This window comes from Felis catus, chromosome B1 (genome assembly GCF_018350175.1).
Source record: "Felis catus isolate Fca126 chromosome B1, F.catus_Fca126_mat1.0, whole genome shotgun sequence".
Lineage (NCBI taxonomy): Eukaryota > Metazoa > Chordata > Mammalia > Carnivora > Felidae > Felis > Felis catus.
This window is the reverse complement of record NC_058371.1, coordinates 48,995,805-49,008,810: the sequence shown is the minus strand read 5'-3', so window position 1 is coordinate 49,008,810 and position 13,006 is coordinate 48,995,805. Positions and strand designations below refer to the sequence as shown.

The following is a 13,006-nucleotide window of genomic DNA, read 5'->3' as shown; positions in this document are numbered from 1 at the left end:
GTTGGGAGGGTAGTATATTAACACCCTCTGTTAACCATTTTGTAAAAATTCGCCTTCCTTAGACTTTGTGTGTTAATTCTCACTTACCACCTTACTCGTTAGCTCCTTAGACAGTTTTTGTAGCTCACACATGTCCTGTCAGGCTAGGATCTAATGGGGTTCTGGTTTAGAGATTCTTTGCATAGAGTTAGGTGTAGGGAGGAATCCTCACATGTTATTTTCTTTTCATGACTGCTACCTTATAAGCCATACATAGAGTAAGAGAAAATAACAGGAGAGACTCCACACAGGTTTTCAAAGTAGTTGGAGTCTTAGAAGTGACCTTGGCTTGGAGAGTGAGAGAAGGAGAACAACAGCTTCTACTCGGTCTACCTTTGGTTTTAGTGAGCAGGCATTTGGAGAAAACCTTTAAGCAGGTTACCTGGGAGTCTCCCAGTAGACCCCATCATTTATTGGCATATACTAGGGAAGAGTATCCATGGCTGTCTTCAGTGTGTCCAGCAGTGTGGTTTCATCTCCATAGCTGAACTTGTTGTCACATCCAAGTAAAAGCTTACCTACTCCATTTCAGTCTTGTGTTCACTTCTTTGGCCTTTGTGGTAGTGTGACAAACACTATTAACATCAAGACCAGGTTCCACCATGTGGATATTGAAGCCAGAAGAAATAAATAATGGAGAAATGTAGCTAACAGAGGGTAAGTGAGTAACAAATCAGAAAAGAAAAAGATAGGGACTATGGCTACCTGAGATAGAGATTTTTCAAAATTGGGAGCCTAGAAGGTTGAAATTTGAACCCAAGTATGATAAAGGTTTATGTTTTGGAAATCTTGCTTTGCTGACCAGATTGGGAAGGGAACCAGGTAGGTGTGGCGAGGCCAGCTAGCAAGCTCGTGCAGTCGTCCACACGACAGATGTTGGTAGCTTGAAATAGGGTGGTGATGTGGAGGTGGAGAGAAGTGGACCAGGGAGAAGTAACTTTGTAGATAAAATCACAAGATTTGAAGATAGTTCAGATTGAGGGTGTGGGAGGCAGAGAAAAAGAATGGCTCCTGGGTTTCTGGTCTATGAAATGGAATGGATAGTGATACAGTTCTTTGAGCTAGGGAGTCCTGGAAAAGAACGAAACTTTTTGGTAGTGGGGTGACCATGAGTTGCACAGGGACATATGAATCTGAAAATACCTTTGAGGTACCCAAAAAAGTGTCAGGCCATTGGATGGGTGGGATGGAGCTCAGAGGAGGGGCCCTCAGACCCATTGGTTCTGGAACCTGGCTTGTGAGTACTCATCGTCATTTTAATGTCCACAGGTGGTTTAACAGTGCAGCCATGATTGAGATTTCCTGCCCTGCCCACTCTTTTCTCAGCATGCCTTTCATGTAGTGTATGGATCTCACCTATTTATTTCTTCCAGACACCACTTTGTCTGACATCCTTCACCTGATCTGTCTCCAGTTATCTCCCAGATGGTTGTCTCTAAGTGTGACATTTCTTCTCTCCAGTTCTCAGTTTTCAGTTTCTACAGTTCACATCTACTTGGATATCTTTCAGCTGTGGCGTTACTTTCTTCAAATTGCCCAAGCTAGAAACCTTGATGTCATCCTTGATTCTCTGAGCTTTATCCCTTCTTACCAGGACAGCTGCTAACAGCATGGACTCGTGTCCTCAGGTGGGGACGTTGCAGCAGCCTGGAGCATGATGGCAAGAGTGTGAGCTCAGGAGTCTGATGTGGGTGCAAAAGCCTGCTTCTCCACTAGTTGGTTAGCAGGGAGACTTTGGACAGCTTCCTTAACTTCCCTGACTCTGCCTCCTGTATGTTCATTTTTTTTTTTTTTTTCATTTCAGATTTTTAAATTCCAGTTAACATGTAGTGTAATTTGGGTTTCAGGAGTAGAATTTAGTGATTCATCCCTTAAATACAATGCCCAGTGTTCATCACAAGTGCCGTCTTTAGTACCCATCACCCATTTAGCCCATCCCTCACCCACCTCCCTCCAGCAACCCTCAGTTTGTTCTCCATATTTAATCATCTCTCGTGGTTTGTTTCCTTCTCTCTTTTTTTTACCCCCTTTCCATATGTTCATTTGTTTTGTTTCTTAAATTCTACATGAGTGAAATCATAGGGTATTCAGTAGGCATAGTACTATCAATTGCCTTATAAGGTGGTTGGGGTTAGCAGTAATTTTTGAAGCATATAACGCAGATTCTAGCAAATAAAGAATACTTGGTAAATGGTAAATACTGTTATTATTAACTAATCTCCTTGCCTTTATTTCCCTTCTCCCTCTCTTCTGTCTACTACAGATTACCCTTTTTAAAACACTGGTATTATGTGGTCTCACTTTCCTTTGTCTCTTTGTGTATTTTTAATTGAACTTTTTGTATAGCTATGGCTTGAATAGGCCTTATCTCCCTTCCTGGTAAGCTCTTTGGGGGCAAGGCTTTGGCTTATTCATCATTTTCTGTTTTCTTCCTGTCCTATCCACCATCCAGGCTTAGCATAGGGCTTTATACATCACGGATATTTACTAAATGCTTGTTGAATCTCTTATGTCTCTTCTCTACTCCTGTCTTATATTGTGGCTTCTTGCTGTTCACATTGTGTTAACTCACTCAATTAGGACAACATAATTGGGCCCTACGCATCCAGCCTAATTCCCTACTTGGCCTTCAGACTCCACTTGAATTGGTTTGAAATGTCATTATAAACACCAACTCTTTGTCTTTGCCCCTACCATTCTCTGCGTCTGCCTCCCTCACTGATCCCACATATTTATTAGGCTCCCTTTGGGTTCTGCCTCATCTGAGGAGAGGGCCCCAGCAGCCCTGCCCACGCTGATGCATTTCCGCTTGAATTCCTGTAGCATCTGCGACCTGGGCAGTATGCCCCGACTAGGAATCCGATCTGCTCTTGGCTGTAGATGGATTTCCTCATCTGAATAATGCCACCTACCTCTCAGTCATTGTGGAGATGACATGAGTCTGAGGAAGCACTTTGTAAACTATAAAGCACTGGGCACATCTTATTTACTGTTCAGAGATCTCTGCCTCTTTTCTGTTGCACTCTCCTTGAGGGCAGTGATTATATTTTCTTCCAAAAAGACCCTCAACAGTGCTGGATGCATGGTAGATGTTCATGAAATACTTGTTGGCTGGATAACCTGATTGCAAATGTGTGTTTCTTCTTCTAGGAGCTATTCGTCGCTAATGAAAGTTGAGAATATGTCTTCAAATCAGGTATGTTCAAGTTATTTGCTCTAATGTTGTGCCTTAAAATAATTAAGAGTTTTTAATAATTGAGTTACTAGCCAATACCGACTCGTGTGTTGCTGATGGCTTGACATGATTTGGTAACCATCGTACACTCAAGTGGATTCTATGAGGCATCGCCCCTCCTTCCCTGTGGACTCGCTCATGTGTTTTTAAAGTAGGTCACCTCATGGAAAGAGATTGTTGTACGTTGTTGTGAAGTGTGGTCTGATAGTACTTCCTAAGATAAAAAGCAGTGATGATCCATATTACAGTACTGAAAGAATCTTCTTATAATCAGCACCTAATTGTTTTCTTAGAACTATGTCAGAGACTTCTTGTCCATGAGTACTATCTTCCCCGAATTTATTTTCCAGTGACTGGCGATAGCACAATTTAGCTATCACTTAACAGTCTGCAGAAGATTGAAACTGGGTGGATATATTTGCTATATTGCGTATTTTATAGTGTAGTTTACAAATACAGTTGACCCTTGAACAATATGGGGTTAGGTACCCCAACCCCTTACACGGTTGAAAATCTGCATATAACTTTTGACTCTCCCAGAACTTAACTGCTGGTAGCCTACTATTGACCACAAGCTTTACCCGTAACATAAACAGTCAATTTAACACATGCTCCCGTTTTTTTTTAGTTTATTTATTTTTGAGAGAGAGAAAGAGGGAGCATGAGTGAGCAAGGAAGGGGCAGAGAGAGAGAGAATATCCCAAGCAGGCTCCACACTGTCAGTGCAGAGCCCAATGCGGGGCTTGAGCTCACACACCAAGAGTTCGTGACCTGAGCCGAAATCAAGAGTTGGATGCTTAACTGACTGAGCCACCCAGGCGCCCCAATTAACGTATATCTTATGTTATACATATTATGTACTGTATTCATACAATAAAGGAAGCTAGAGACAAGAATATAAAATCATAAGAAAAAGTTTATACATTTACAGTGCTGTACTGTATTTATTGAAAAAGATCTGTAAAAGTGGACCTGTGTGGTTCAAAACCATGTTTTTCAAGGATCAACTATATATGCTTTAGATCTGTGTTGTGTAGGATACTAGGCACTAATTACGTGTGGCTATTTAAGTTTAATTAAAATTTAATTTAATTTAAAAACTCAGTTCCTCAGTCATACTAGCCACATATGGCTAGTGGTTACCATATTGGATGGTGCAGAAATAGAACATTTCCATCATCACAGAAAATACTGTTAAGCAGTATTGCTTTAGATGCTTAGAAATAATTAATAGAATGTAAGATCCCTTAAAAGTCATCTAGTCAAACCCCATATTTAGTTCATAAATTGGAATTGTTAGTAGGACTTTACACCTTGTTCATATCTGGATGTCCTTCTAAAAATGAGAACAATATTCTTATTCATGTCTCTGTGAAGAACTAAATTTATGAGGCTTCTTTGTGAGTCAGAGATGTAGCTTTGTACTTTATCCTGAAACATTCCAGGGTAGCATTATGTAATTAAATACAACCTTGAATTTGAAGTTTAGAGCCTTAAACTGTCATTTACTAATTGGATAAGCCTAATGAGGTGATGTAACCTCTCTGAGGGAGATTTCATCAGCAGTGGAAGAGACCTGTTACTTCATGGGTCTGCACTAAAATTTAAACAAGGACATATATATGAAAGTTCTTCCTTAGTCTATGAATATAAATGGTCATTGTTATTTTTTATTTTTTATTATTTTTTGAGAGAGCGAGATACTGCATGAGCGGGGGAGGGAAGGAGGAAGAGGGAGAGAGAATCTTAAGCAGGCTTCATGCACCAGCATGGAGCCCGATGTGGGGCTCTATTTCAGAATCGTGAGATCAGGACCTGAGCCAAAATCAAGAGTTGGACACTTAACCAACTGAGCCACCCAGGCACCCCAGTCATTGTTATTTCTTACTGATAGAGTCCTTAGTTGCTCTTTTCCCACACAGTATCAGGATTAATGACGATGAGATGTATTTAATCGCTTCTGGAAACTACTCTTAGATTTCTTGGAACTCTTAAAACAGCTTAATAGTCAAACAAGTCTTTAACATACCCTAAATCTAATGTCTTTGTTTTGTGCTTATTGTTGTTTATCAAAATGTTCTGTTATTTAGAGACTACGCCAGCAGAAATCTGGTGCCTATATAATGTTATGTACGACATTAGGCATTTTCATTTCCATCATTGTTGATTTTTAAAGTTTGAGCGTTCTGGAATTAATACACACAAACAAATATACACACATATATCCATACACACACACATACATGTGATCTGACTAGTGACGGATGTTAAAAGTTCCAGGATTAGCAAGTCAGATTTGTAGAACAAAGGATCACGAACTCTTCTACCTTTCCCCTTCCCTCTGTTGCTTGTTCCTTTGTCCCTGAGTTCCAGGTTTCAATCAGATTCACATTTCCAAGGAAGTTTTTGCACTGGGTATTTTTATTCTCTCTTGCAGTGGAAGGACTCTTACAGCTTTCCCCCAGACTTCAAAAGAATAGGTTTTAATTCTCCTTGTAACTTTCTGCTGTTGAGGGGATTACAGACCTTTTATGATCTAATTTGGCTGCACACTCAGTTGATTTTCAGTTAAAGCCTAGTGTTTATATAAGATAGGACTTGATTTTTTTTTTTTTTCTTTTTTTGAGAGAGAGAGCACGAGCTGGGAAGAGGGCAAAGGGAAAGGGAGAGAGGAAGAGAGAATCTTAAGCAAGAACCATGCTCAGTGCAGAGCCCATTGCTGAGTTTGATCTCACGACTCTGGGATCATGACCTGAGCTGAAATCAAGAGTCAGACGCTCAGCCGACTGAACCAGCCAGGCGCTCATAGGACTTGATTTTTAATTAAGCTCATATAAATTTATCAGGAAAAATATTAGTCTTCCACTCTGAAGTTGGTTTTAATTTTGAGCTTTTGTTCTATTTAGAATAATTCTTTTCAATCTGTAATTTCTACCTAGCCTTTCTAAATTTGGTGCCAATAAACAGTTAACTTTCAATTCAGTTTTATTTGCTTATCACTTTATAGGTGGATGACAGGATACCTATTTTGCTACATTGAAAAACATATTGGGGTGCCTGGGTGGCTCGTTGGTTAAGTATCTGACTCTTGATTTTAGCTTAGGTCATTATCTCATGATTTGTGAGATTGAACCCCAAGTTGGGCTCTGTGCTGGCCGCTGGCAGCATGGGGCCTGCTTGGGATTCTCTCTCTGCCCCTCCCCCACTCACACTTGCCACATGCTTGCTCTCTCTCAAAATAGATAAACTTTAAAAAAAAAAAAAAAAAGAAGAAGGAAAAACATATTGACTCTTAAAGGGAATCTTAAATGTAAAAATTGTCCAAATAAAGTCTTGGTCTCAGACATATATTTAAAAGTTACTGTAATCCCCAGATACAGATCTGCAGACACGCCGGAACTCTGTGGATCTGACTCCCGGCCTTTATAGAGAGTGACACACTTTCATTGTCACCAACCCAGATTATCTTAGAGCATTTTTCCTCCTCAGTGTTCCAGATCTAATGCTGACCTTCGAGATAGATGGTGACTCTCTGAACATCTGTAATGCTGTGATTTCAGCGTCAGACTCTAGAGCAGTCACAGTTCTGGTTTTGGCATAGAGTACCAACAGGAGTTTTCTCTGGGTACAGTTATCTAAGACATTTTTACTGTGGCCTGGGTGCCTTGTGCTAATTGAAGAAAAGCACAGAGGAAACTACTGAATGAAACCGGAGATCAAACCAGACTTCAGACCATTGTTTCCTGCCTATATCTCCTGTTTCCTTACCCATCTTTCATAAGAGCTATTAAGAAGGTGAAAAACATATACACCTGTAAGCCTGAGCCCTCTCCTCTTCTCTAACAGCTCGGGTGTCAAGCAATGGGAAAGAGAAGCTGCAACAATTGATATGTTCAGGTTGAGACATTTTCAAGCGAATGTCCCAAACTTACACTATTAGTAAACATTGGCACCCGGAGCAGTGTTCAGGGCATGCGGTAGCTCAAAGTGGAGTCTGGCACTCTTTTGTACTTGGCCTTCAGGACTCGTGTATAAGCCACACAATAAAATCAGCGCCTTTATACTACATACCATCATGTCGGGTTTTTAATCAATAACTTGGCAAGCTAACTAACTTGGTATCTAGCCTGTGGCTTCCTAATCACTTTTCCTATTTAGAAAAAAAAAAAAAAAACAAAAAACATCTTGTGATAACCTTGAGGCTCAAAATAATGGAATGTAGACCAAAGAAGGGTTTGCATACTGGCAGTATCATGGGCAGAAGGTTTGAGGCAAGATCTGTTTGGATTCAAATCTTGGTGTATTTGTTGAAGGAGCAATCACGTTTTCTTCCCGTCACACTTATTACATCCTATACGAGGTCAGTTGAGCCTTACTTCATACTTTGGAAACCGCTGGTCACTTGTCACTATGTTATTGACAACTTAGAGAAGCCAGCTCTTTTAAACAACTCCTACTTTCAGATAGAGAAATCGAGTGAATTTAGTGATTTTACTTTTTACTTTCTGACCGCTGCAGTTACGCATGAGGAAGCTTATTACTTAAGACTAATTGTGTACATTTTTTAAACGGAGTTATTTATTTTGAAGGCTTTCACAGTGTCCCTTTTCTCTTTCCTACAGGACGGCAATGATTCAGATGAATTCATGTAAATGGAGGAAAGGACCTTTTAAAGATGTGAATTTAGGGACAGTTGCAGACGTTTTGATTTCATCTGTGTTCTGAGTTATAAAAAAATGAGTAAAATTCTACCTTCATTCTACACAAATATTACCAACTTCAGAGTTTAAAAAAAAAAGTGTTTCCTTTTTTGCCAACAGAAAAGGATCAGATATTTATAATATATTTGGACTTGAAAATAGCATATAACTTTAGGAAAGTGAAAATATTTTTGCCGGAACATGTCTTAGTACCTCATGAAAGTTGGCTGCCCTTGTTCCTGGGATAGACTTTAGAATGAACCAGCTCTGAAAAGTATTTGTTACTGTGCTCTGTCCCTGAAAACAGATGTCTTGAAAAGCTTTTCATGTTCTTAAAATAGCTTCACTTCTGTTAAGAAGAATGTATTAGTGAGCAGTATATGCGAATGTTCCCCTCAGCCTTGATTTCCTGACTAGAAAAAAAAAAGCTTATGGGTTTTGATGGTGGTGGTGATATTTTCAGAAGGTTGCTGGCTTCAGTATTCCCGTTCCATTGTGTCACCTGAGTCTCTTAGCGGAGTTGTCCTCAGCTCCCAGCTTGTCCTAACTTCTCCCTTCTGCATCCTTTCTCTGAGCAAGGGCCTCCCCCGCCAGGTACCATCATACTTAGAGAAGTAGTCAGTGTTCATCAAGGTTGGGCGTGTGGCAGTGTTTACCTGAACGCCACGTAACCCAAGCCACGTGCCTGACGACTTCTAGGCTCTGGAGCCATTTCTCAGCACTGAGGGGAGAAACCGGAAGGCATGCTCTGCGTCCTTTTGAATATGTAGGTTACCTGATTTTTGTCTTGGGATGCAGCCTAAAACAAAAGTCCGTGTTGCGGTTATGATTTTAGGAAAAAAAATTAAGCATTTCATGAGCCAGCCAAGTAATTTGTTTATTTACCTTGAAATAATATTTATTTTGATTTGTAACCCCAGAGTTCAGATTTCTCAATTGTAGACCCAGTAACTTAATATGTAACAAGACTGCTCATCTGAACCACCTCCTCTCCAGTGTGATTCCAAATAGAAGACCTATTTTTATTGCAGTCCCTGTAGGAAGAGACAAAACAAAACCATGAAAGGGGAAGAGAATAAAGCCTGCAGGTCAGGAGGCATGCAGATTCACATTTTAACCACACCCAGAGCTCTACACGCAACTTCTTTTATTCTTCACTGTATTCTAACCCAGCAAAAATTATCTCCTCCAACAAGTACTCTACCTATAATAGCACTTTGGAACTATGGGTAAAACCAAAAGACTTCAGTGTTTCTATTTATCCCAAATTGGTGTGTGGAGTTGGAAACTGGAAAATTTCCCTGAGGCATAGCTCAGCCAGATTTTTGAGAGGGGGTATGGGAAATGACTCCAGAAATTAATGATCGTGTGTGTGTGTGTGTGTGTGTGTGTGTGTGTGTAATAATATTCACCCTGGGGTTCTGTGATTTTAAAAATGTAATAATAAAGAATCATTTTTTATTTGGAAGGACATTGATACATGAATTCTTAGAATCTGCTCATTATCCCCATCCCCAAGCTGGTTTGGGGGATGATCTGGCTCTAAAAAAAAATACCCTCATCCATCTGAGACTCAACATGGCAGGTTCTAGAGGGGTATCTTCTTCCTCTCCCACTGTCACATGCATCTCACCAGATGCCCGCTGGGCCAAAGTGCATGACCTTCCCCAAACCCTCTCTGGATTGAGTGTGAGCTGATAGCGGTACCTCTTCAGTGAGCTGGCCGCCCTGCCCGGTACGGAGGCACGTCTTTCATGCTGCGGCAAACACCGAAAACGGGGACATCTTGCCTCTAGCCCCACCTGCGTCACCTCACCCTGCCACCACTTCCGAAGGACTCCTCTGTACCCCACGTCACAACAGGTGTAGGTAGGACTTTTGAAGCAGACCTCTATTTTGAGTGCAGTGTGAGAGATCCTAGGGTCCGAATTTCAAACATGTCCTAATTCTCCCCACACTGGTTTACAACGTCAAGGCCTCTCTGAATTCTCCAAGTTGGATTCCTAGCTCCCTGCCTGTGTGTGTTGGGCAGTCTTTTCCCCAGCACCCAGGATCCCAGGAAAAAACAACAACAACAACAACAAGGACATTTTCTCTTGAGGACACTGGTTCAGTGACAACAGGTCAAAATTCTGGCACTGGAGCCATCTCATTTCTTGCTATTGGCATGTTTCCTAAACTTCCTATAGGAAAATTCCCAATCGTTACTTTTATGAGCTGTGCCCTTGATCAAATCCGTGCCTCCTGAGGGCTTCTCTTATTAACTGTCTCATTTCCCCACTCACCTGCCTGTGGGTGAGGTTCACATTATTGAATTTACTTCACAAACTCTGCTCTGTCCTACTCTTACAGCTAAAGAATTTGTTTCTTACCCACCTTTGTTGACCTGGGCTCACGATCTTCTGGCAGGGGAGCTCTGTCACAGTTCCTGTGCCGGAACACGTATTTGGAAACTTCCCAAAGCACGGAAGGCTTTGGCATTAGCAGAATAGGCAATAAGCGTTAGCTGAGCCCCATCGGTAGCTCACGTTTATTTTGTTGTATTGTTTATGACTCTGTCTCGAAGCACGGGTTTGGGGGAGCCTTTTCACTGTTCAGTGCCAAGGTTTCCCCACTCAGGAAGGAAGGCGTCGAGGACGCAGAGGAGTGGAGAGAATTTAGCCCTAGCCTCCAGCTTGGAGCCAGTGCTCTCCCTCCACGTTTGCATCTGAGAGGGGAAACCCTTGTTCTCATAGAACAGGTTATGGGGAAAACTGCACAGGGTAGGGAAATAGAACACTTCTCCAGTTCTTCCTAAGCTGTGATGCCAAAGCCTGCTCTTTCTGTGTTTGGTTGGAAGTGTAGCCTGGTGAATAACAAGTCCCATACTCAACATGAGTACAGTAAAGTTGGTGGGCAACCTTCTGATGTTAAAGTAGACTATGAAACAGTCTGTAACTTAATAAAATCAGAAGTGTAAAATGAGAAACTTAAATTCCAAGCTGTCAGCCTTGACCCGTGTAACTCCAGCGAGTGTGACAGCTCAGAGATGAGGAAGCCACTGCCAGTGCCCAGGCAGACTCACATTCGAGTTTCACTCCGTGACAGCTCTCTGCTTGGCACACGTGGGCCCGGCACGGGGCAAGAGACTTTATGTGCGCTGTATCATTTCACGAACGAGAAGATGCCAGCTGCATAGTCCTCATGTCCCAGATGAATGATATGTAAAATTCAATAAAAGCTTATAGTTTGAGTAGAACCAAGTGTGTAGGGGATTTTACTTTTCACTTTGCTCCTCCAAGCCTCAGGCTCACTGATGGGCTCTGCATGCTTATTTTAGGCCAGTAGGAACGGGGAGGTTCCTGGCTGCCTGAAATGATGCCCTTCAAACAGTTTTGTTTCTTAGTGGGAGGAAAAGAACAAACTAGGGTGAAGGGAAGATTGCCTAGGAATCCGGGAAGAGATTCCAGGAAGAGAAGTCAAAAGCCTGGAGCTCAAGGGCCATGATACTTGAGCTCTGGTATGTGAAGTTCACGACTTGATACCCCGCCTGCCACAAATCCTAGGGGTCTGCTGAGATTTTGACCAGGACAAGGCTACAAATGTGAAGACTTGCTGGAATGATACCCTTGAGGAGTGGAGTGGTCCAGACCAGCGTTGTTGACAGCTGCACCCCTTCTGTGGCAGTGCTTATTCTGTAACTGAGTGCGTTTGCAGGCAGGTATGGGGGTAGAGGGAGCCACAGAAACATTCAAGTTTCTCTCCCAGCTGCAAAAGCATATTGGAATTCTTAAATGATTATTAGAAGACATTTGAGTTCTGTTTCTCACTGGTCGGGGCAATACCCACATCCATTTGGTTTTCACCTCCTTCACTATGAGAATTCTGGAGTTTTAAGGTTTTTTTTTTACTTTTTTTTGCTGTTTATTTTTGGGAGAGAGAATAGTAGGGGAAGGGCAGAGAGAGAGAGAATTTAGAATCCGAACGAAGCAGGCTCCAGGCTCTGAGCACAGCCCAATGTAGGGCTTGAACTCCCAGAACCGCGAGATCAAGACCTGAGCCAAAGTTGGTTGCTTAACCGACTGAGCCACCCAGGCGCCCCAAGAGGTTTAAGTTTTTGAGTAAATTAACCCATATGGGAAAGATAGGTTGAAACCAGAATTTTCATACAAAAAAATGTAGAGATGAGTGCGTACCCGTTAGAGTCGAGGGTACACTGAAAACACAAATGCTTATCTGACACTGTGTGTTAACCATGGTTGATCATTAGAATCTACTGCCCTCTGTTTTTCTGCCTCACATTGATTGCTCTACTGTGTCTTCCTGATTTCATGGTATCAATTACTTGAGGAACTTTCCACCCTCATGCCCATGACTCTAGTTCTGCCCCATGGCCAGGTGAAATAAGAAACCTCCCTGCTGTTGGCACATACTGATTGGCACTGACCTGGCATTTTCTGCTTTTGTTGATGGCCAAGGAATGGAGGCCAAGGGAAATGAAGGCTCACCCTTGAAATCTTATGTAGCTTTTACTCGTTCCCAAACCTGGTGCGTGGGTGTCAATATTTAAGGCTGGGGGGGAAAAAAAAACAACTCTCCCAAGTCAGTATGCGTTTTCATTCCCATGTCAACCCCATCCTGTAACCACTGCAGTAAAAATATAAGACAAATGGCCTGACATTTCACATCCTGCCTAGATGAACCCTTCGCTGCCCGCACTCCTGCTGGTATTTTGGTTTCTGCCTCAGCAGTTTGCCCTGCATAGAGGAGGCTAACATTTGCTTAAGACTTCTGGGATATGCTTATGAGAATAGGATCTTTCAGGTTTTAAAGGCTGGTCTGTTATTCTTGAACCTTTTTAGCTTCTTGGCCAAATCCAGGGTCAACGGGTCAACATTACAGACTGAAAAAGGTAAAGAGAAAAACAGTGTTAGAGGCAGTGCCCTTTATCCAGTTCAGCCTTGCCAGAATTCTCTTCCATTGTGAAGCCCTTGGCTTTGTTCTATCACTTCAAACACTGACTTTTTAATTTTATAGTTAATGTACTCCCTAT

General features: G+C 41.9%; 1 protein-coding gene across 4 annotated transcripts in view; it reads left to right on the top strand.

The window, feature by feature from the left end:
- Positions 1-11,212, top strand: part of CCDC25 (coiled-coil domain containing 25) — a 40,895-nt gene extending 29,683 nt beyond the window's left edge. For all 4 annotated transcript variants that reach the window (XM_003984829.6, XM_019828595.3, XM_011281542.4 and 1 more), the window contains 2 exons: positions 3,190-3,235; positions 7,897-11,212. In XM_003984829.6, the coding sequence (XP_003984878.2) occupies positions 3,190-3,235; positions 7,897-7,926 (76 nt within the window). In that variant the 3' untranslated portion in view covers positions 7,927-11,212. The remainder of the gene's footprint in view (positions 1-3,189; positions 3,236-7,896) is intronic.
- The last annotated feature ends 1,794 nt before the right edge of the window (positions 11,213-13,006 follow it).